At 34.9% G+C, this 25759-nt stretch overlaps 1 protein-coding gene across 5 annotated transcripts in view; it reads left to right on the top strand.

Moving 5' to 3' along the window:
- Nucleotides 1–25759, top strand: part of LOC127863884 (low-density lipoprotein receptor-related protein 1B-like) — a 47429-nt gene that overhangs the window by 19404 nt on the left and 2266 nt on the right. For 2 of the 5 annotated variants that reach the window (XM_052403572.1, XM_052403569.1), the window contains exons 3-12: nucleotides 6488–6606; nucleotides 7076–7232; nucleotides 10184–10293; nucleotides 15469–15603; nucleotides 18894–19044; nucleotides 21255–21433; nucleotides 22751–22889; nucleotides 23359–23534; nucleotides 25211–25370; nucleotides 25576–25736. In XM_052403572.1, coding sequence (XP_052259532.1) covers nucleotides 6488–6606; nucleotides 7076–7232; nucleotides 10184–10293; nucleotides 15469–15603; nucleotides 18894–19044; nucleotides 21255–21351 — 769 coding nt within the window. In that variant the 3' untranslated portion in view covers nucleotides 21352–21433; nucleotides 22751–22889; nucleotides 23359–23534; nucleotides 25211–25370; nucleotides 25576–25736. Of the gene's footprint in view, nucleotides 1–6487; nucleotides 6607–7075; nucleotides 7233–10183; nucleotides 10294–15468; nucleotides 15604–18876; nucleotides 19045–21254; nucleotides 21434–22750; nucleotides 22890–23301; nucleotides 23535–25210; nucleotides 25371–25575; nucleotides 25737–25759 lie in introns of those variants that run through there. The other 3 variants (XM_052403571.1, XM_052403570.1, XM_052403573.1) reach the window with 3 other exon arrangements.

Consider the following 25759-nt stretch of genomic DNA (forward strand, 5'->3'; position numbering starts at 1 on the left):
ACTTTCAACTGTCCTTTCACTTCATACATAAGCCATTGTCGATCTTCAATGATCGCTTATTTCCGAGAGATGCATTTTATTTTTTTCAAACTTCGAATTTTGATATATGTTTAACTTATTCATTTAGATTACATTATTTTCACTATAAATATTGACTTTGATCCAATTATCATCTGAAAAATACGATTTCGCGATTTTTGCAAAGATCGAGCGAGCCTTTTTACCTGTTTACTTATATATATCTAATTTAAGGTTACACAGATGTAAAGTTGTCGTGGCCGAGTGGGTAAGGCGATGAAATTGAAATCTTTTGGGATTTTCCCGCGCAGGTTCGATTCCTGCCGACATCGCATACTTTTTGCGACGCGTTTTATTTCTTTTCTAACGTAATTTGATTTAATATAGCACATAAGCTATGTTTATTGTTAAATATGTTGAAAATTGTATGCACATCCTTCAATTTTAAAATTAAAACAACGTTATGGCTAAATTGATTAATTTACTGCTGAAAATACGAATGATGCATGTGGCATTTTTATTTTTATTTCAAAAAGTAAACTATAAATCTGTCTATTTTTTGGTATTTTTGCTGTATATAGTGTTTCTATAAAAACTTAATTTAAAATATAACTTAAATGATACTATTTTGAATTTTATGACACTTTGTTTTTAACCGACCCAATTTTTACTTGGCTGAAATCACTTACATTTCATGGCGCTATTCCATAGATTAAAATTTGTAAAAAATAAATGTCTGTAAAAGAATACTTATTTCATCTTGTTTAAACTTTAAACACCTTTACTGCATATGTACACACCAACTGCATGCCCATATTTGGAAATTTGAATGAATTATGGAACTTTTATATACCCCAGGGGTGAAAATAAACTGGACAAAAGCCGAGCGTGAGGGTGGTTTTGAAAAAATCGGTTTATTTTTTTTAAGCATGGAAAGCTACCTACAAATTTGCATGTAGTTTAGTGAAATGATGCTGATTAGGAAAATAATTAATTAAATTATATTTTGATATGTGCCCATTAGAGGTGCGCAAGCTTAAAAAGGTAGAATTACTGAAATTCCCGTTCTTACACGTTGTAGCATGGATCGGGTATTGAACACGATACACGTGTGTATTAGCACCCTACTGTAGTCCCGGCGGGGTTATCAACTGCACCAATACACCGGTAAGCAACCAGGGGAATATCATATGTAAAAAGAACTATCATGCATGTTTGATTTGTTAAAGTGTGTCACAAAATTTCCCTAACTGCCGATGTCGGCTATAATTTCGGTATAAACATGCAAAGAAATTAACATATATATAATGTTAATGCCGATATGTTATTGGACATTTTGTATGTCAAATGTTCATTATTTGTATTAAAATTAAGACGATTGTATTGAACACGATACACGTGTGTATTAGCACCCTACTGTAGTCCCGGCGGGGTTATCAACTGCACCAATACACCGGTAAGCAACCAGGGGAATATCATATGAAAAAAGAACTATCATGCATGTTTGATGTGTTAAAGTGTGTCACTAAATTTCCCTAACTGCCGATGTCGGCTATAATTTCGGTATAAACATGCACAGAAATTAACATATATATAATGTTATTGCCGGTATGTTATTGGGCATTTTGTATGTCAAATGTTCATTATTTGTATTAAAATTAAGACGATGCTTATTTGCCAGAAAGCGTTTATTTCAAATTCAAAACAAGCAATAATCATACATAATACCAAAATATAAAACTAACAAAATGACAACACTCTCGCTTAACGCAACGTTCAGAAGCACGCGCACTTAACGAAATTAATGCAACTAATGCAAGCTGTAATTAATATGTGACTACTTGCTATACAACCAGTATCATGCGAAAATTGATATTATTTAATTGTGGTTCCCTCTTTGAATTTATGTTGCCTGTCGACTTTTAAAATAATGTGTCAGTAAGAAATGTATTGCTTGCTCTACAACCAGCATCATGCGAAAATGGATCTTATTTAATTGTAAATCCCTCTTTGAACTTAAGTTGTCAGTCGACTTTTAGAATAATGTGTCAGTAATAAATGTTTTTCTTCAGTTTCACATGTTTTTTTAAGAAAATTTAGTGAAAGATGCAAATGTGTCTTATTTATTTTTTTCTGTGTCTTCAATGTATCTTATTTATATGTGACTGCGTGCTTATTTTTTTTTCAAGAAATGAAAGATGCAAATGTGTCTTATTTTAATTTTATCCATGTCTTAAATGTGGCTTATTTATATAAGATAAAATGATATACTGCCAGTGTCATGCAAAAAAGGATCTAATTTCTTAATATCCACATTCACGCTTTGTTCTTTATTAGCACCGTCTTTAATTAGGCTATCTATTTAAAGTACAGATTACTGTGAACTTAATAATTGTGCAACGGTGATGTTGATCCATTATCGTTGTTAATTTAAAATGTAGACAACAAGTTAGCAATTAATGAAATCAGTTATTTTGGAAGTAAATCTAATTTTTTCTGTACAGTAGCCAGGTGGATGTGTATTGAGCGGATAAGATAGGGATCACCACAACAAGTTTCTAATACACAGTATAGACTTCCCCTATTATTATTAATTACCTGATTGGAATAAATAAAGTGTTATAGATCATTTCATGTGAAAAGCAGGATTTCTGACATAATTTCAATCGTTTTGCTTTTATACACAATTTCATGAAACAATGAATATATTGGCGCGATGGAACACAATTTATAAATCAAGCTGACAGTATAGTATCATTTTTTAATTATGTGTAATTTAATTCGCATCTCTCCCTTAACTCGTTCAATGACACGTGAACTTATATCAATTATAAAACATCACGTGCATCATTAAATATTTTTTTTAAATTATGAAAACATATATGTTCTACATGGTTTTGTTTAGTTTTTTTTCTCAACCAGAGAGACATTATAAAACATTGTTATATATAAAGCGCTTTACTTTTCTACATTACATAAAGATATATCGATTTTTTTGTTAAGTGTACGTGCTTGACATATTTATAAATAGGCAGTGTTTATTTTTGTAATAAAATCGAAAATTGACATTTAATTTGACGCAATCCACATTGTTTAGCGGCCAAGCGCAGTATTCCGCTCTCGGCGGCCGATGGTGTATTGCAATATATACAATGAAAAGCTGGGTTTCTGACATAATTTCAATTTTGTTGACGCGGAAGTGCTTTTTGGTGGCCAAAAATACTATTGTTCCCTTTATTTAAACCTAAATCAGTATTTTTTTACACTTGAAGGTTTGTACAGCGGGGATTTCGGTACCGGCGCGGGTTTATGTGCTTGTTAAGAATTACCGAAATCCCCGCTAAGAGGCAACATATTATCCTGATTTATGCTTTGATTAAACATTGATAACTAAATTGCAAAAGTGTATAGCATATTGTAAATAAGGTAGTACGATATCATTTGTTTCATCAGATTTGTTTGGAAAATACTTTCTGAAGACTTATTATTACTATGTCATGTTATATTTACATATACTTTTGTGTAACCAATGTTTTAAATGTACATTTTACCTTTTTTACATTCGTTTACACATTTTTCACATTAATAAACTATTTAATAATGGAAAAAATATTCTGATAAGAGTGTTTAAATGATTAACACTAATATGATTGTGTACAAATCAACATTAATGCAAAGCCAAAACCCAAACATAATGACATATAGACCCTTTAAGGCGTAATATGGGTGATTGGCGTAAACATGGGTGATTTCGGCTCTGGGCGTACGAATGTAGCAGTATCGAAATCCCCGCTAATTATTTTCCAAAAGAAGTAACCGAATGGAAGATAATACATGTCACTGGTTGCTAATGAAAAAAACACTATAATAATTTTGTTGACACTTGAAGGTTTGTACAGCAGGATTTCGGTACCGGCGCGCGTTTAAGTTCTAGTGTAGAATTACCGAAATCCCCACTGAGAGGCAACTTAATGCTGTCAAGAGTGCTTAATAATTAAAATTAATATCATTTTTTTGCACCTTAACATTCATGTGAAGTCAAAAACCATTCATACCGATGACATATTGACCCTTTAAGGCGTAAATATGGGGATTTCGGTACTAAGCGGGAGAATGTAGAATTACCGAAATCCCCTTTTAATCATCGCACATTAGTGTAACATAAATTTTAACACAATATATGTAGGGAAACTCATATGATTCGCGTAATGTGAAAATGATTATTATGCTATAATTCGACCACGAAACTTGACGTGACTTAATCTCGGACATTATGGAATGGAGCTACGCTTGCCGTATTTGACATAAGACCCATTTTCGCAAATTATCTTATCAATGCTTATATGAATTTGATTGCTATAATCTAATGCGTATTCGACACGAAATTATTGTCAAGGTTTTTCATTTTGTCAATATTTATCATAGCAGGGGACATTGCTGACATCAATATGGATACTGTTTTCATTTTCTGTCGAGAAATGATATGACTTATTATCAAGATTATTTTATAGTACGGTAGCGTTCTCTTCACAAGTGAGATTTATTTGTACTGGTAAATTGCTCTTATACTCACCATTCGGACTCGACGATCGGCTCGAATAAAAATGTTAGTCGCTTAAAAGTACAAATTCATCATATTGAGCACGATTATTATTATTATTATTATTATTATTATTATTATTATTATTATTATTATTATTATTATTATTATTATTATTATTATTATATAGCTTTTAGAAACTTATACCTTAAAAAAAATCCCATGGGATAAAAAAAAATCCCATGGGAAAAAAAATCCCATGGGACAAAAAAATCCCATGGGACAAAAAATCCCATGGGATTTTTTTATTATTTTAAAACACGATATAACGCGTTGAAATCGCGAGAAATGCTCATCATTTGTTAAAAGGTAGTGTTTCTGAAGGTTACATGAATAAATCTCTAAAAATCAGAAAAAAATCCCATGGGATTTTTTTTTCCCATAAAAAAATGGGATTTTTTTTCTATCAAAGTAAATTGAACGAAAATAAGCACAAATGCTTTAACAATGCTTAAAATCGATAACTAAGCACAAACGAACGTGTTTTATGTTTTTGAAAATCCCATGGGATTTTTTCTCCCATAAAAAAAGCTGGAGAAAAATCCCATGGGAGAAACCAAAATTCCCATGGGATAATGAAAAATCCCATGGGATATTACAAAAATCCCATGGGAACCCCAACTTTGCAAATAAAGTTCATAGTGAAGAAAACGCATTTAACAAGCAAAAATAACCAATTATTAATCACAAGTTAGACTTTTATCTTATACTTTATCACAAATAAGCAAACCTTCAAGAAAAAGGGTACTTAAGTTTGCGAAATTTCGGTTTCGCAAAGTTTTTCCGGTGGCCGTTATATGGAACTTTGTTATGTATTTAAAAAACTGGACTCACCGTCAGCGTCGTTCTGATTTGTTAGAGTAGCATTGCCATTGCGGCTTCTTGGACAATTACTACGTTCTTCGCATGTTATGAACTGCTACGGGATATAATAACTGTTGAATATTTAGTTATTTTAATTCAGTTTTACTATGAGTTCTTTGATGTTTTTTATGGACCCCTTGTTTACCATTTACAACCCTTATGGGGCCAATATACACTAGATGTCTCGTGGAGTGTTGTTTCTGTTTCTTCGCGTTTGATTGATGTGTAGAAATTTATACACCGTCAAAAAGCGCAAAGCAGGGAGTATCACGTCACGACTATTAATCCCCTGTGAGATGTAAATTTTGAATCAAATTCAACAGTTCTGACACGTTGTCAAAACGTGGTATGCTATGACGTTCGATTCGATTTTTATTCTGGTATATTTTGACCATGAGCACCCGTAGTTTGACTGTTGTCTGACTGTAAATTGTAAATTCATTTTCAATATCGAATAATGATATTGTGTTATTTGTCTTTGACATTGGTTTGGATACTATGTAAAAATGCACAAATACAAATTACCGTTTGTAGCCTATGTTTCATCAATATTTCTGCATAGAGCTTGGTGATGGTTCACAACGCGTCGTATATGGCTTTATTCCATAGAAGGATCATGCGTTTGGTGTATCAAGTCAAGATCATACGACATTATACGTGCTATCTATCGTATGGAGCATTCTGATGATAGTCAATGTATAGAGATAGCCCATTTGCTGAGTCCAAATGGAAAATACTTATTTAAATCACACTTGAAAAACGTTTTTTTTAAACATAAACACAAAATTATCACTTAAGTGTAATGCCTATTTTTCGTTGGGGAAATTTCACAAAATACAGTATGTCAGAATATGTAAAAAAACTCGTGTTGGAGCTAAAACATTTAACAGGTTACAAAGGACAACATAATTACGAGATTTTGCTTTGTTTTTGAAAAAAATAAAATAAAAAGGGTCATGTTTCAAACATGCACACAGCTGAAAATGTGAAGAATTTCTTTTCTAGAAAACTGTATTGGTGTGACAACTCTAACAAAATTGAAGTGGCTGATTACGACGGGTCAAACAGGAGAATAATCCTTAGCAACATTACATGTTACGACGAAATAGCTTTGGATACAAGCAGTAAGAGAAAAACGTCGCATTTACAAATATCCTAAATAAAATAATAAACTACGATCATTTGTGTTTATCAAAAGAACTTACTTAAATAAGCTGTGTTGTAGAAAATTAAATTATATTCAGTATACACTCAAGATATGGCATATTATTTACTACTCCCGCATACTTCCGTAGAAGAACTACAGCAAGTGTAGAAGCACTACGATAGGTGTGTGTTTCGTGATTGTTTTGGGCTTGTGGTGAGGTTTGGATAGCTTTCAAATCGTCTTAAATCCCCAATTCTTTGCAGCGGCCGTTTCTAGGCGTTTTCACCGAATTTAATCATTCATATGTTTAGTGTTGTGCAACAAGTATTATTCCTTACAAAACTAGACGGTGGTAATATGAAATTATCCCCTGATAATGTTTCTGGATTTCAGAATTCATGTATTTACATAGATGTTCGAACACGCGAATTACCATATCTTTGCAGGGAATGTCATTTACTGGCCTAATAGGTTTGCTGGCAGAATCGAGAGAGTAAACTTTGATGGCTCAAACAGACAAAATATCACGGTTGCTAATGGGACAATCATCTTCAAGATGGAGGTTGATGGGGTTATGCTTTACTACACAGATTACCGTGCCAGGTTATACTAATAAACTAAATTCGACAACTTGAACAATTAAGTAACGTAATACTATACAGCACCCGGCATTAACAATAAACCAAATAGGTTAAATCATTGTGTAATGTCTTTATTATGTTATATTTGGTGTCACCTTTTTATTTGTATTCCCCCCTCTAAACAAAAAGGATGGCATACACACACATATATATATATATATATATATATATATATATATATATATATATTTATATCGGCTTGTCACGTGCAACACGTAGGTTTCTATTTTGATGGACAAAAGTCCTAGAGTGCAGTCAACCGTTCTGTGCTTTAACGGTTAATTGTGAGAAAAGATATAATACAATGTCTGCTATTTATTATCTACTGTCAAATTAATTTGTCTCGTTTAAAATCATGTATTTATTTCCATGATTTTATTGATTCCGGATCAGTATGAAAATTCAAATAATAAACCCACGTTGTGTAAAAATTGTTAACTGTGGGCATTGGTAGGTCAACGTCGTATTTTCTGACTACCGGAGATTTCTTCACTTTCGAGTAGTTTTATAAGTCAAGAGCCCGCTGATCAGATTTCTTTAAAACGAAATTATGAAAGCCAATGATCCCAGGGTATAAAATGTAGTTATTACTCAGTATATATATATTGGGTTGCAACTATGCATCCTTGCTCGTCTTTAAAATGTTAATGTTAAAAAAAACCTGACAATAACTTATTATGCTGGCTATAATTTATAACAGATTTTAATCCCCGCGACCGGATCTAGTTTTATATATAACACGCGTTCGTCAAAGCAAAGGTAAATCATGTTCAAAGTACAAATATTTTTTCATGGACACTGTTTTCTGGGGAGGAGAGGTCACCATTTATAGTTGACATGTGCACGAACCGTGCCATGTATAGTTGTTATGCCATAATCGCACTTATAGATTCAGATATGTGTGCAGTGCCTATGTATTACTATATATGTTGACTTTACGTACCTTTAGCAATCATGTGCTTTGCGAGCGTTGGATTTAGTCAGTGATAATATTTTCCAAGTGGGCGTCCGTCAGGGATGTCTGCTCTCTTCTGTCCTGTTAAACATTTTCATCGAGAAGATAATGCAGGAGACTCACCATGGCCACCACACCTCTATCTCCATCGGTGGAAGATCCATCTCCAAATTAAGATTCGCGGATGACATTGACTTCATGGGTGGCGTTAGCAGTAAACTTCAAGATCACACAAACAAAGTCCAAGATGATGGTGAACAGCACGACTAACATCAGTGCAGACATCACCATATACGATGAACATAAATGTCTCCGAAAACTGCTCCGCATCTCCTACACGGAGCACAAGATTAACGAGTATGTCCGGAATATGACTGCAAAAGTTGTTTGTCCAAACAGCCCTTACTGGCGACCGTCAAACGACGAAAGCTTGCTTGGTTTGGACACGTTATTAGGCACAACTCTCTGTGCAAGACTGTTCTCCAGGGCACTCTAGAGGGAGGTAGACGTCGAGGCCGTCAGAGAAAAAACTGGATGGACAATGTAAAATAGTTGACATCCCTTCCCATGGATGAATTACTCACAGCAGCACACAACATACCAGGCGAATTTCTCTCCCCCAAACGGCAAAACCGGTCAAGGGATTGATTATGATGATGAATATTTTTCCCCCAAAGAGAGGAATGTAATGGTCGCATCATCCATCCGTCCGCCATGTTTCTTGTGAGGTACAGAACGTATGTGATAATGTTTTGAAGAGATACAAAAGATGCTTCAAATAATGAAAATGGGCGTAAAGAGAAAATGCAGATTTCATGGCCTAACTATTTCCGGTGTCAATACGCTTTTTTAATTAACTTGGGGTCAGTATAAATCCAACTATTGAAATGATTTAAATAAAACCATTAGTATTGATAAATACTGATTAGCAAATGTTAACACTAACAAAAAACCATAACTCTTTATTAAATAGTTTTTTTGTCCATGGATTTTTTAATTGTGCAGAGCATAGCTACGTTTTCTTTTGCTTAGCATTACTCAAAACGTATTGGATTGATTCGAATGCTACTTCATATAATGATATAATACGTCAGTGGCAGTGCGGACTTAAACGACTAATTCTCTTTACTTAATAGGTAATTTCAGGGTTGTTAAACATACAAACAGTCTTAAACCTTTATCAGTCAAAAAGCGGACCGACAAGCTCACTTGGTAGAGCGCTGGACATGATATCGATCCTCGCCCGGCCGCACAACTAGTGAAGAAGAACTTTATTTTAAACAATAAGCATGCATGCGCCCAGTAGTTCAAACAGGCATTAACATAACAATTATATAAACAGCATCGTTATACATGTGGAATAAACAGCATCGTTATACATGTGGAATAGACAGCATCGTTATACATGTGGAATAAACAGCATCGTTATACATGTGGAATAAACATGTCATATGTAAGTGCAATCGCAGAATCAAATATTAAACACATACAAATAGTTAGGATCAAGGTAGGTTACAATATGACTGGGTAACACCTGAAGACATCTACGAAGTTTTAACAGTACAATAAATAATGGATAGGGCCGTTTCCAAAGCTAGTTGTTAAGATATAATTTTCTTTCAGTGTGAAAGAGTGGAAAATTGCCATAAATGCCGTTTAAGAAACATACTCTCCTTACCCCTGATTTAAGAAGGAAAGTGGTCAGTTACTGGCATGAATATATGCAGTAAATACTGGTAAACTGCGTATTACTATACAAAGGGACGCAACTTTGTTAGTCATATAATACATTGTTGATACAGTTTGCATGTACATCTTATTAATGCTACAGCTGCTGGTCTACAAACGGATATGCCCAGCTCTAAACCCACCTTCGGGTGCATTCATTTCACTTCCCGTGACAACGCTTGTTGATTTTATTTGTCTTGTATGTGACGTATGTAACGTTTCGTTTACAGTTCTGTAATGGCAGTGCCAGTAAGTGGTGGCTTTCCACATCAAATCGGAAAAGATGGATTCGGGAATTTTCTCGCAATCAAGAGGAACAAAGAGGATTATAGCAACACAGGTTGGTCCCTGTATGTAGTTTTTTTTAATTATACAGTAGACTCTGCCAATACCGGACTCTCCGAATACCGGTAATCTCCCGATTCCGAACGGTCGGGCCAGTCCCGTATTTCCCTTCTATTTCTTTGTTAAAAAATGTTGAATAAACCGAACTCTCTCAAAACCGGAAACCGAACGGATATCTCCTTTAATTTCGTCATTTTCAACGTAAAATACATTGAGTACACCGGACGGTCAATATTCTCAAGATGCCCGAGGCGTGTAAATTACAATACCTAGTCAGTACGGCGCGTGCGGTGTCTCACATTCCGCTCGCGCAATTATCGATAATCGGATTAAACATACCATAAAGGTGTAAAGTCGTTTACGCGCTATTGAAGTCCGATTAAATAATGTAAGACACACTGTGAATGTCTATTATAAACGTGCGGTAACACCAAAAAGTGATTGACGCGATCGTTTTATTAAGGTTATGATTAACAATATGATTACAAAATTAATGCATGTCGTTGCGACGATCACTTTCTTGTGATATTCTCGGGTAGTTCAAAATATCTTATAGCCATGTTTTAAATGCTAAAATGGTTGTTTGTTTGTTTGTTTGTCAGATAAAACTGTGATAAATATAACCATTAAATATCCATCCATCTGTCTGAAAATTCAATAATTGCATTTTCGTAATTTCAAACGTAACTTCAGTATTTATATAAATGTCTTGAAAATATGACGCTGTTTTTTGTGAGTAAGTTTTGTGAAATGTGTTATGTCTTGAATAATAAATCGCATGTCCACAACAATCGTATTTGTGTCGTAATTCGTCAAAATTTTCTTTGACGTTTGGCGCTTCCTATTTGTAACAAATACAAATTAATTAATTCAGAGCTACTTATAGTGAACTCGAACACGACTCACTCGCCTATATGAAAAATGTCACATACGTATGTACATGTGCGTACATGTATAAAATACCACGTTCACTTTGGGATTAATGAAAAAGGTCGGTGTTAAGAAGTTTCCCCGATAATGGGAATTTCCGTATTTTGCTGTTTACTGAGAATTATCCCCGATAATGGGAAATCCGTTATTTACTATTTCCCCGATAGTGGGAACAATTTAAAGCCAAATACCCGCTTTTGGTATGAGCATTTATTAACGATCCAATATATATATATAATCCTTGTGTCAAGCCAGTAAATCACTAAGTAACGACGTCACGTCTTTAACGTTACGTCACAAATCGACGTCACGTCATGGAACCAATCCGCTGGTGCCAATTAAACGTTCAAATCTAATGTCCATTTTCCCCTCCATCAAAATACAGTACATTTTGATAAATGTTGTAAAACAAAATTTTAAATAATAAATTGAATACGTAAATTAATTGTATGTTCTTTTCGATATTCTAATCTCTAATTGTCCAGTTCTAACGGACATAGCTTTGTCACCGATCTCGTCATGGTGCTGCTTCCAACCTGAATTTTTACGACTTTCACTCGACCGTCTTGTTCTGGATAAACCTCGAGTATCCGTCCTAGTGGCCAGTTTCCCGTCGTCGTTTCCGGAATAATGATAAGGACGATTTCGCCAATCTTGATGTCTCTCTCAGGATGAAACCGCTCTCGTGTTGCATTGGTTAAAGAGTGGTTTTCAGCAGCTAATGGAAATGCGCTGAGATTTTCCCTTGCGCGTTGCTGTAAGACATACTGTGCTTGGAATGGTGATGAATTTACACCGAACACGACTCTATCAAATTCGTAGATATCGGGACAACGATTATGATTCATTCCCCTCCATATGAATCTGTGATATGGCTTGTCCGCGTGATTGATGCCTATTCTGAGATACATCTCGGTTATGTCGCAAACTACTGCAACGGGATTCTTTCTGAATCTTAGCAAAACGTCAAACAGATCGCGCTGTAGCTTTTGTCCTTGGTGTATTTTATCATTTACGTCTTCAAATTTTGCTGCAGCATCGAACACGATTCTGGTTTTTGCTTTATCTTTATCTAGCCTCAGAACAGGAAAATGTGGTAGAAACCACTTTGAATTAAACACTTCAGAATCCGGAACTTTTGACACGTACTTCTTTTCTACGTATTGTTCGATGATTTCGCTGTATGCTTTAGCTACCCGAGGACATTGTTTGAGTCTTTTATCTGTGTTCTCTAATCTATTCAGTGCCATTTTGTAATTGTTTGGCATAACAGTTTCGTTGCTCTTCCATGGAATGGCGACGCGATACATCTGATTTTCGAATATGCACGACTGTTTTACTGCTTTAACTGCTTGTTGCTCGTCAATGTTAACGACAGGTGATTCAGTTGATTCCCTTTCAACTTCCCAGAATTTCTTAAGAGTCAGGTTTAGATTCTCGATTTCCGTTACGTCTCTTACAAAGTATGTTCGCGCATAATTTGTTTGTAGGACCGGTGTTAAATTTGAACACGTGTTACCGATGCATGTCCATCCAAGTGGAGTAAGACGCGCTATTGGCTCCCCTGCTCTACCTCTTCTTTCTTCCAGTGCATAATGTAAATCTGCACAATCAAGTCCAATTAAGAGGTCAACAATAGGTCTGGTCGTTGCTTTTGGAAATGTTACGTCACGAAGATGTGGCCATTTTCTTTGGTACTTGTTCCAGTCAACAACTTTCATGTCTCCTGTTACTTTGTTAGCTGTATATGCTGCTACATTTATCTTTACGCTTCCGTTGACACTTCTTATTTCGAATTCAACTGGTCGTGTTTCAAAAGTCTCGACTTGACCATTCAGTACATTGACCTTGACCTTTTCCGTTCTACTTTTACAGCCGAGTTCTGCCGCTACGTCACTATTGATGTACGTTTTTGTACTTGCGTCATCTAGCAATGCGTTTACAGTTATCGACCGATTTCCATTTGCGAGAATAACCGGAACTGTTCGGAGCCCTACTAAACCAGATCTGGTATGACTTTTTGCTGACAAATATGTTGCCCCTTTCTCTTCCGTAGGAGATTGAACTAGACTGTCAGCAGCGTTTGATTTCATGCTCTTTTGCGCATCTCTGTGTAACAGTCTGTGATGCAGCTCTTCACATCCAGTTTGTCCGCATTGTCTTCTTCGACGGCATGACTTTCCGACATGGTTAAACCCAAGGCAACGATAGCAAAGATGAAGTTTTTTTGCTTTGTCCCACCGTTGTGAAACGTTCATTTCTTTAAAATTGTCACAGTTCCATACTCCATGCTGTTTGTCACATACTCTGCATTTAAATATTTTCCCGCTTTCTTCGGAACCACCAAAAAAACGTTCTTTGATTGTTAGAGTTCGTCTTTTTCGAAGTATGCTCTGACATCAAATATCCTGACATTCCTTGCACGGTCTCTGACGCGATAGTTTGAAATTCTGCCTCTTGAATAACCCATGTCCGTAGCGACAATACTGACTCATTGTGTTGACCCTCAAAGACCCAACGATGATATCGTGCCAAGAGCGGTTCTGGTAGTTTTCTTTGTAATTTTGCATATAATGAGCCAATTCCAAGTTCGTTGTGTTGATCCGCTTCCTGCAAATTAATAATTGCTACGTCTAATAGATCGGCAAATTGTTCTAGGTCTTTTGCGTTGCCAAGTCGGACGTTTTCGAAGTGTTCAAGTTCTTCTAGGTAAATAGCTATCTGTCGACGCGTGCCCCCATATTTCCTTTCAAGTCGATCTTTTGCCGCTTCGTATGCAAACGCCGAGTGCCCAAGATTTTCAATTACTTTTAATGCTTCGCCAGATAAGTACTGTCCAAGCTGAAGAAGTTTGTACTCTGCTGTGGCTGGCGCTCTGTCAATACAAGCAATGAATGCTGCTTTCCATGATTGGTAGACTCGCTTATCACCATTGAACACTGGAATTTCCACACGTTTGAGTTGCCTCCAAAGGTCGTGTCCTAATGTAGGATCGATGCCTGAACTCATAGCGTTGCCTTCTTCAATTTCGTCTTTGATGTTAGAGGCATGAGGTGCTTCACGCCCACAATCGTTTTGCGCATCGAACCCGGTCCAATTACGCCACATACTTAGAAATTTGTCATTTTGTCGCACAGTTTCATGTGAAGCCGGCCGGTCTTTAGAAATATAAAGTTTACTCACCGTGTCATGCGACAACGCTTTGCTTACTTGACTTGCTGTTTCACTTCGTAGATCGTTTAAATAGGCACAGGCATCTTCCGTTGTTTTTTCATATTCAAGTTCAATCTTTTCCATTTCGCCAATTACTATTTTACTTTTTTCAAGTTCATCTTTCATGTACATATTGGATAAACTATCAAGCCCTTTAATAACTTCGTCCATCGCAAAATCCAACTGCTTGCAAGCGTCGTTCACTGTCGCGCTACATGCATTTCCCACCAAATGTGACACTACCATTTTTCTTGCTCTGGTAAAATTAGTTTTCAGTCTTATTTTCTCCCTCTTTAACAAAATCTCTGTCTTTAAATATTCAACTGGATCCATCGCTCACTCAATTTAGAAACCACGCTCTGCTACCAAATGTTAAGAAGTTTCCCCGATAATGGGAATTTCCGTATTTTGCTGTTTACTGAGAATTATCCCCGATAATGGGAAATCCGTTATTTACTATTTCCCCGATAGTGGGAACAATATAAAGCCAAATACCCGCTTTTGCTATGAGCATTTATTAACGATCCAATATATATATATATAATCCTTGTGTCAAGCCAGTAAATCACTAAGTAACGACGTCACGTCTTTAACGTTACGTCACAAATCGACGTCACGTCATGGAACCAATCCGCTGGTGCCAATTAAACGTTCAAATCTAATGTCCAGTCGGTATTGAATTTTTTTTTTCTTAATCGAATTAAAACACTTTTTTTTTAATAATACCTTGAACATAAACATTACATGAGTACAGTTATCACATGGTACATGTACACGTATATGATTTGTTGTATTCTTATGATTTTGTACATAATGCATACAATACATATTTCGGCAATATGCCTACTCTTGGTAAACCGTAACTCTCTAAAAAACCGGACGATCTGGCCGGTCTTTGGACCGTCCGGTTTACAGAGAGTCTACTGTATACTATTCTGACAGTACTTTGAAATTATTTTTAAACTTTCCCATTATGGGTTAAATGTAGGGAAATATAGACATATGTGGATATACATTTTATGTCTAGATGCAAACAATGGATGTCTACTCAACAATGGTGGATGTGAACACATCTGTGTTCCTTTAAGCACTAAAAACAGCAGAACCTGTTTCTGTACAGACGGATACAATAGCTCAGCTAACGGATCGTGTATTGGTTATCGTAAGTAGGCTTGCATTTCAATATTTGTCTTGCATGTGTTTATTAAAATGAAAAAGTCAGAGGGGACAAAAACAAAGTGTAAATAATTATCCGAAACGTGATGCATTACAAATATGGAGGGATATTCCGTGTTTGTTGTGTGTTATGTTGCAGTAATGAACAAATGACAAAAGCTATGTTTTCTCCTCCTGGCTTAATTAAGCTAACGTTGTAATGTAGTTTAATGGCATCTCACACGTAGGTACATTATTTAGAGATTTAATATGATTGCATATGGAGTATGTGGAAACGAGGTAAGGGTCCAGGTAACTTATACAAGACAAACTTCCGCTCACTAACTCGAGAGCGGATTGAACTAGTTTCGTAAACCTTCAATACACATATCGTATATGAAGCCTAGCAGGGGTCGCATATTGGTGGATTGGGGTAACGTCAAAATCACCATTTCCAAAATAGAAAAATTGCTTTTGCTCAAAGAAATAATTAAACTATTGTGTGTATCAAAATCTTTCATACAACTGCAACGAGATGAGTATGGTCAATAACACTGTAACTTAAAATTAAAAAATATTATTTCAATAACTAAAATTACCTTTTAAACTTTTTTAGTTAAATGTCATATTAAGAAAAGAAGCTCAAGTGGATGACTACATACTTTAAACGATGAGCTAGCATTAAGTTCGGTGTTTGTGATGTCGTCGTTGTTCGACGAGTAGGAAATGATAAATGGTAAATTTCTGTATTGTTTAGACAAACACTCGAACTATTTATTAAAGAGATGATTGAGCTTATATTTACTTTTCATCATAAGACATACGTGTACGTCCTTACTGACGTTTGTCACAATGAATTAATTATCTAAAACAAACAGTGCGGTAACGTTTTTCTAATGCACCAGACTAACTTAGCTTTACGGAACACATACACATGTACAGGAACACATTAACCGAATATTCCCACAATGTAAACAATACCGAGTACCGAAATAATAATTAAGTTCGGGCCGACGGACTGGCAGACGGACGCCCATAGTACAATACGACCATTTGGTTGTTAACACACGTCATGAAAAGAGAAAAAATCCACAATATTTATTTAAGAAATCTATGTATGGTTTTATTCAACATCCGGATACTATTTAGTAAATGAGTTATGGATAATATCGATCACAAAAGATATAATGGATATATAACAAGTTTGTTATCACCATTTTTTTGCAAACGAAGCCGCTTAATTATTCAATGTTAATGTCGGAAAGCCCCGGTACTGCTCAAAATCAACGAAAATTTCGATAAATAGAGTTTACACATAAACAATCAGTGTTCCATATAGCAATAGCAAACATTTCAACGCTATATGTTGTCTGGTAAACTAGATTTAACAAGATATTAAATGCTCTTTTTTTAAATTTGTGTGTTGTACAATATATTCCATTTAATTTCCGGCAACGATATCTATTCATGCGACACACGAACACAAAATTGGTTCATGAACATTTGTTAAATATAATGTATCACAAAAAAAAAATAAAAAAGAGCATTGTGAATCTCGCTTAATCGATGTTACCAGAGCACATCTTGCGTATTCATTTTGGCTTTTGCTATAAGAAACACTGAATGTTTATGTGTTAAATTTGTTTTACGAAATAGTTTAATAAATAATTACTTATTTTGAGCGTTATTAGGGTTTTAACAATACAAAGCCAAGTAAAATTTTGGTCAAATGTAGTTAAATACTAGGTCACCAATTCAAATGCCATAAATGCAAACCGTTTTACCTCTCTGAAACGGAAGGAGTAAACGTAGATTCACGTTTATTGAAGAATGGCCGTGTAAAGTCTTCATCATTATTAATAATAGTAGATTTTGTAACAGGGTTATTTAAGTCATTGACAAATTCTTTAAGTCTTAAACGCCTACTGTATTTAAATGTTTCTTCGGCCAACTTAATTTTATCATGAGAACATATATTGGGACAAAATTTCAAACCTTTGCCGAGCAGGATATAATCATTTTCAGTAAGACGCTTGGATGAAATGTTTTAAACGTTCTTCTTTCCTTCATGAATTTCGCGAAGCCGTTTCTTTGTCTTCCACCATGTTTTGCGATCTGAAACACGGACAAAACGTCTCTGTCGTTTCCCCTTTGAGCCGTTGCTGCTACTAGTTGCCCAACAGTTTTTGTTAGGCTTCCCAACGATGTTTGAAGAGTTGAAATATGCAGTTGTGGAATTACATGTTCCCCATTGCTCAATGCCTCTGCGGAGGTTTTCTTTGGGCTCGGGGCTGGCTCGTTTTGTGACCCTGTTGCTCGGTCCATTTTGGCTCAGTCTTTATGATCCTTCGACACAATAATTCTATTGACGATATCTAGAACAACTTTGAATTATGGTAAAGTGGGATAAAAAAGTACGTAACCAGGAAAAGTCTTGTATCATTCTATAAATCATTTTTATTACTAAATATGAAGCATGCATAGATTGTTTATCAATAATAACATAATATAATAATAATAATAAAGATCGAATTTGGCTCAAGCGGATCAACATTAGCTCACGTGGGTTTATGTCTAGAAGCTACATTTATAGATCAATCTTAATGAATGTATAAAGCTAAGTTTCAATTCAGGCCAAGTTACCAGGTTAAATATTGGCTAAACATTCGGAATATTCATTATATTAACCAGTCTAGAGGTCACAGGTGTTTCTTATCTATGCGAAAACTTGGGCTACATTTTTATTGAAAATATCTAGGCCATGCATAACATTGCGTCACGATGAATAAAAAACTAGGTCACCAAGTCAAGCTTTCAGAAAACTCACAGTTTTGCTTCAATTTTGATTAAATGTGATCAGCATTCTTGTTTAAGTAACTTCTAGACCACTATTGACTTCGGATAAAATTGAGTAAAAAAGTCACTAAGGCAAATCTTAGAATAACATTATATAAAAAATTGATGCCTTATGTATGACCAACATAGTCACCATGAAACTGAGTTTGAATGTTTGTCCTGACCATATTGCAGCCAAGGTTTAAAATGAGTTACCTCATCTGAAAAACTAATTCACCAGGTACTAACTTCGATAATTGCTGTACGCTTTTGGTGAATGATGAGAATGATGAAGACGGTATGAAAAGAAGTTACTTAACATTTGACTGCCATTTCTATAATACTTGAAGATCATTGGTATAAGAGATTTATTGTATATTAATTTGAAAATGTATACACAACGTGAAGAACTGACACAACTTGTGTTTAACAATGCCTTTTTCAGGACTTATTGTATTATAGCATTGAAGGTAAGACTCTCTGGAGCGAACAACACAAACGAAGGCCGAGTGGAGGTTACCATTGACAACGGCGCAACATGGGGGACTGTGTGCATCAACGGCTTTGGCGTCGACGAAGCTAATGTCATTTGCAAAATGCTAGGAATGGCAAGGTATAATACTTAAAGTGTTTAAACATATACCTCATTTGAAATTCGATCCAAACCATTTTATTAAATAGCACACGTAGAGAAAATAATATATTTACATTGACGTTTACTCATCTGATTCATCAAATGATTGTTTAAGTATGTATATATGTTTAAACGAAGCTGTCTTCATCGGAAGACATATGCCCCCGAAAAACGCTTTTTCGAAACCTAAACGTGGACCCTAAGTTCAAGGTCAATCTCAAAGGGGTCAAAACGTGCCTTGTCTATATACACATGCATATCAAATATGAAGGTTACACCTGAAGCGACATAGAAGATATAAGCATTTTTCGAAACCGAAACGCAAAAGTGTGACGGAAATACATACAGACGGACAGACAGACGGACAGTGCGATCACTATATGCCCTCCTTCGGGGGCATAGAAAACAAGAATGGAAACTATGCAATATAATGTCTTCATTAATACTTTAAACAGTTAGTCAGTTTCAGTAAATTATTCATTCTGTTCATATTTTAACAATACATTAGCCATATTGTAATGATGTTATGTAAACAATTCATTGTTTGATCTTTACTCGTACAGATACTAGTCAGCCCATCAGCTACAAATACAACATATATGCACCCTTGTATTTTATTTGATACATTTCATGTGCACTTTGAAATTTGGTTATACTTTTTCATACAGTTAAGTAGGTTAAAGTTGAAAATATGATGTCAATTATTTTTACTTGATGTTTGCTTTTTAGATATGTCACTTATTTATAAAAATAAATTCGTTACTTTCACACGATTGTGTTATCCTCTTACTTTCCTTGTCACCAAATGAGAATGTTACTCAATATTGTAATAATAGTTAATACAGCACACCATTCCTGTCTCTTTATTTCTATTCAAATGTAATGTGAGGGACCGCTAATGACCCTACAAGGGAAGTCATTTGTTTGAGCCGTTTTGGCTCGAGCAAAGTCAACGCATGCATTATCTGTACAGTGAAGTATTAGCTTAGACAAGGTTTACAACACCAACATCAAAAATGGATAAACTGATGCGTTTTGGTAAACAAGATAAGCACATTGGAATATACTCCTTAACTAGTTAAACTGTAGGAGAGTTACCACGTGAAAGTGTTCTAAACATGACTACGGATTTTTAACAATTTATTTCTTAGCTACCTATTCCGAAAGATCAACAAAATTTGATTTAATGTCGTCCTGGTAAAAACAATAGCGAACATGTTGACGCTGAGTCAATATATGATAAAATATTCAGGATTTGAAAGTAATGCGTACATGAAGATGAACAGCTCTAATAGCTGGTGGGTTTATTCATATCCCTTCATTATCTGATAGTCACCTTCGATTAATACGACTGTGGAAGACTCAACGCTCTTTACATGGATATTCCTTATATTCAATCTCATTAATTGTCATTGTAATCCGAACTACAATTTATTTATTAAAGGGGCCTTTTCACAGATTTTGGCATTTTTTAACTTATTCATTAAATGCTTTATATTGATAAATGTAAACATTGGATCGTAAAAGCACCAGTAAAAAATCAAGAATAAAATTAAAAAAAGGAAAAGAACATTGCCCGGAGCAGGTTTCGAACCAGTGACCCCTGGAGTCCTGCCAGAGTCCTGAAGTAAAAACGCTTTAGCCTACTGAGCTATTCCGCCGAGTACACATTCTTAACGTATTTTATACCTTATAAAAGCAATCTTCGTAGTTTCACAAAATTTAACGACAAAAACAGAACTCTCCAAATTATTCAATCGTTTCGCGTTGCAACGCTTTATAATTTTTAGGTTTTAAAATCGTCAAAAGATGCATATAATGGCTATATTAGAGCATGGTAAATGTTCAGTATTACTGTTTCCTCACAAATATCAAAACTAAAACGATAATTTGCGGATCTGAAACAACTTTTTTCAATTTTGTCAATTTACCAAAGCGTGAAAAGGTCCCTTTAATGAGCATATTTGAGCAGTAACGGTGGTATTAACATTTCCAGCTATGTTTATTCACTTCGTATTGATAATGTATACTGGTGAATAATGACAAACAATAACTGCATTAGTATTACACATGAAACACTCCCAAATATATTTTTTATATTTCATCACTTAGCATAAAGTGCCATCTTAAGTTTAACAGAAGATTCACTCATTGTGAAATTTTGCGTATTGTTTTTGTTTTTTTTTCAGTGACAGAAGTGTTCCACAGTCGTCATTTAAGCCTGCTTCATCGTCACAGCATCTTATCATTAGTGGATTGAATTGTGGTGGAAATGAGAGCGCATAAGGTGAATGTGGTCATGATTATTTCGGAACAACAACCTGTGCAAACGCCAATGTTTCAGCAGCAGCAGTCATCTGTACTAAAGGTTCGTTATAGAAATGTAGCGATGTATGCGTTGCTTATGTTGTCAAAGGTGTACCGTTTATTCACAATATTGTTACGTTCGTATATAATTCACATTTTTATGTTCATACATAATTGTGGAAAACATGTGTCGGGAAACGGATAGTTCGCCAATCCATTGTTACGGTTTTCAATTATAATTGTTTATTTACTTAGTTTCATGTCAGTTTATATCTTATTAAAGCATCACTTAAAGTGATATTATGGGCATTTTTCACTGTTGATTTGAGCTGAAAAGAATTAACAGGTCAAAAGAATTAGTTAAAATATGGTTACTGACCAATTATCTGCAACTCATCTTGCTACCAGTTGTTTATAAAAATATATTTTATATTCGATATTCTTATGTGACCCATCCAGTCCTCTAAGCCGAAATGATCCGCAAAAAAAATAGTGTCTTTGTGTCGTATGAACGAATCTGCACTAAAACATAATTTAGGTTCACATCGTACATGCATGGTCAGTTGTCAAACGAAAGTACGGTAAGTTGATATTCAAATGTCCATTATTTTTCTCTTTCCGTGATATTGTTTTTGTATGTTGATGCTGCATTAACAAAAATATGTGTATATGAAGTGAAAACACCTAAAATAAACAACGGTTGCGATAGACATCTATAAACTACTAGATGCCCATAATATCACTTCAATGCTAGTACAGAGTACTGAAACATCGGCATGCGCATATCTAATAAAGTCGAGATATGCTTGATGTACAATTTAAGTGAAGTTTTTAACTAAACGTAATTTACATATTAAAGCCCCATTACTTCTCAAAAACAACGAAAATTTCGTACGATATTTCGTAAAATAAAGTTAAACAATTAAATATCAGTGTTCCTTATGGAAATTGCCGATATTTCAACGCCAGAAGTGATCTGCTAACATAGATGTTTGTAGATACAAAATGCTCGTTTTTATATTGTTTTTTTGCATATTGAAATCCATTTGAATTTCCCGCAGCGATATCTATTCATGCGACACATGAACACTAAGATGGTACCATGTTAGTGTTTGTGTGTCGTATGAATAGATATATTTGCGGGAAATTAGAATGGAATTAATTGTTTCACAAATTAATAAAACGAGCATTTTGTATATACAAAAATCTATGTTACCAGAGCACATCTAACGTTGAAACTTAGGCTATTGCTATAAGAAACACTGATTATTTATTTATATATTTAATTTATTTTACGAAAAATATAACAAAATGTTCGTTTTTTTACCGTTATAGAGGCGTTAAGTTTCAGCGTTGATTTCATTAACCTTCATTTTAGAGATTCGTCTTGTAAACTCGGGTGCCCGAGATCAAGGGAGAGTGGAAATATTTATGAATGGAGAATGGGGAACGATTTGTGATGATAACTTTGGTGAAGCTGAAGCGGGAGTGGTTTGTGGAATGCTAGGATTCGCGAGGTATGCATTATTTAAGCATGAAGAAAAAGCCTGTAACAATAATAGAACTGATTACTCACTGGTATCGTATACCAGAACAAAAGTGAAGACACAAACTTCTTTATTATTTGATGTAAGACTAGTCGCAGATGGTTGTAGCTGTTCATAAATATTTCAAACATCTTGTTCACAACCATACCAATAACAAGATAATATGACTAAAATACCATAATTTATCAGAATTGTTAGAAAATTAATGTGCATTAACAGAATGAAATTTAATTAAGCCGATGTGCAACAAATTAGCATTCTCAATGTATGTATTGTATGTTGAAATCATTGTCATATAATTAGCCCAGTACTGTTTCATGGTTTAATTTATGCGTGCATCTGAACAAAATAATATATGAAATACTTTTTTGTCTATCGTAAGGTTTAAACTAGCCAAATTATAGAATCCTTCGCTCTAGTGAGTGAATGCGTATTTTAGAAATGGTGCAATCGCTGTTATGGGAACTTATGGTCCAGGGTCCGATTCCCAGCTCATCCATTTAGACAATGTACACTGTGAAGGTAACGAAGATACCTTGTTGGAATGCAGGCATAACGCCATCGACTATACCGACTGTAATCATAAGGAAGACGTTGGCGTTGTGAGTAAAGCAGGTAACCTAGTTAGACTAATAGTAATAAACTAGTTAAATGAAGTATAAAAGACAGCGACTTTTTTTTTATATGTATTGGTGCTTTTTGTGTTTATATATATATATATATATATATATATATATATATATTTAATATAGAAATTGATGTAATGTAAGTCAGATAATTATATTTTGTTATGAGACCTGCCTGATTCTCTCTGGATTATTATATTCGCGTGTTTTCAAGTAGTTTCTCTCAAACGATTTTCACGGATTGTTTATCCTTCGAATAATAATCTGCACAATAACTATGCCACAATATTATCAAAATTTGATGAACTTTTATATTCAGCACCCTATAGGGCGGGCATGAGCATATTGTCACGTTATTGCGCTTTAAATCATTTTTCGATAGATATAGTCTTTTGATGACATTTTCTAAGGAATGTTTCGCGATTGTATTGTAGTATCGTCATAGAGTCGCCATGAGCATGTTGTTTTGTCGTTTTGGTCCAATGATTGTTCAGGGACTTATCGCCATTTGAATACTAGTGGCATATTCAATTTAATGAAGGTTTCTGTTCGTGTCCGGCACATTTCATTATCGTGCATGATGTTATTCCGAAAAAATGTCCGCATTTTGGATCATGCAAATTGGTATAATGGTAACTTTTGCGGAAAAACACGAATACTATAGCTATAGGTCGGTGAAAAGCTATACATAGATTATGTTATTTCATACCGAGAATAAATAAATTTTTATTTGATTCGATTTGGATGTGATGTCAAAAGGTCAAATGTTAAGGTCAATGCATAGGCGTTTGTTACATTAAATTAGAATTGAATATGAAGACTAGTTATTTAAAATAAAGTAAATACACATAAAACGCATTCAAAACAAACGTTTAATTGTGATGAATATACATCTACACATTGGGCACTGAATTCCATATTGGATCAAACATGTACTGGCAGCTGTAAATGCGTTCAATCATTTATTCCTGATTGACGTGGACTTTACATTACAACTGTTTCAGTCAGTTTCGTTACTATTTGTAGCTACGTTTATGACATGCTTATTTTTTGCTATGATGGTTGAAACTATTTACACTTAATGAAGGTTGGGGAGGGCGGGTGGAAAACATGGTTTACACATTTCTCTTGTTTAGGTTGGCATATGTTACTTCAATATTCTTAAATGAGTGGCTTTCCGACCCGACATTAACCTCAACATTTAATTTGATCTAAATGTTAGCCCCTGGTGTTTGCGTGTAAAATACCGCCTGGTATTAATTTATTTTGAAATAAAGTGTTCTATGCAAACCTTCGACCTTGAATATTATCTTGACAGTACTAGTACTCAGCGGCCCTTCAGCAAACGACAGCTAAGGTCTTCAAAATTTCATTAAATATAGTCTCAAAAGTTCTTACTGAGCTATTGTCGACTCAAGGTTTATATTGCAAACTTTGGCGCATGTAACCCGATACATAATTTCAGAACTGTTCTAATAACAAGAAACAAATGAAAATCAAAATAGAGCTAGTAAAACATTCGAAATGGATCTCAGAATCGAGATTGATCTGAGAACAGGAACAACAAGTATAAAAAAACATAAAGCAATATAAGAAACATACACTCAAACGTGTTTGATTATGTCGCTTACATGTTCTACGCTATCAACATTTTGATTATTGTAGCAACGCATGCTGTTATTCGCCTTGTGGGGCCAGGTTCAACAGAAGTTCAGGGCAGAGTTGAAATGTCAACTGATCACAGTGTTACATGGAGTACTGTTTGCTCTGACAATTTCGATTCACCAGAGGCAAAAGTAATATGCAGAACGCTTGGATTCTCCACGTACGTTTGAAAGTAGTTACAAGTTAATGCATAATTGCCTATGATATGCATACGTAGCAAACATAAAAGGTCCATACTGCTTTTTTTTATTGTAAGCTTCTTGTGTAATTCATTTTTGTCAAATGACAATCAAAAACATCATGTTCGGATTATTGTGTTTCAAATATAATCCAACAAACTATGGTTATGTACATATGTGTTTCAGATATAATGTTACATACTGGGGAAATGCCTTCTTTGGCGAAGGACAGCAACATACGTCAAGCAAAACTTTAAATTGTTTTGGAACGGAAACATCTGTTTTGAACTGCAACATGTCTGGATCGTGTCCGCATTCGAAGGACGTGGGCGTTCGCTGCATGAAAAGTATTTCTTTCTCATGGCATGTC

Source organism: Dreissena polymorpha, unplaced genomic scaffold (genome assembly GCF_020536995.1).
Source record: "Dreissena polymorpha isolate Duluth1 unplaced genomic scaffold, UMN_Dpol_1.0 chrUn054, whole genome shotgun sequence".
Taxonomy (NCBI): Eukaryota; Metazoa; Mollusca; class Bivalvia; order Myida; family Dreissenidae; genus Dreissena; species Dreissena polymorpha.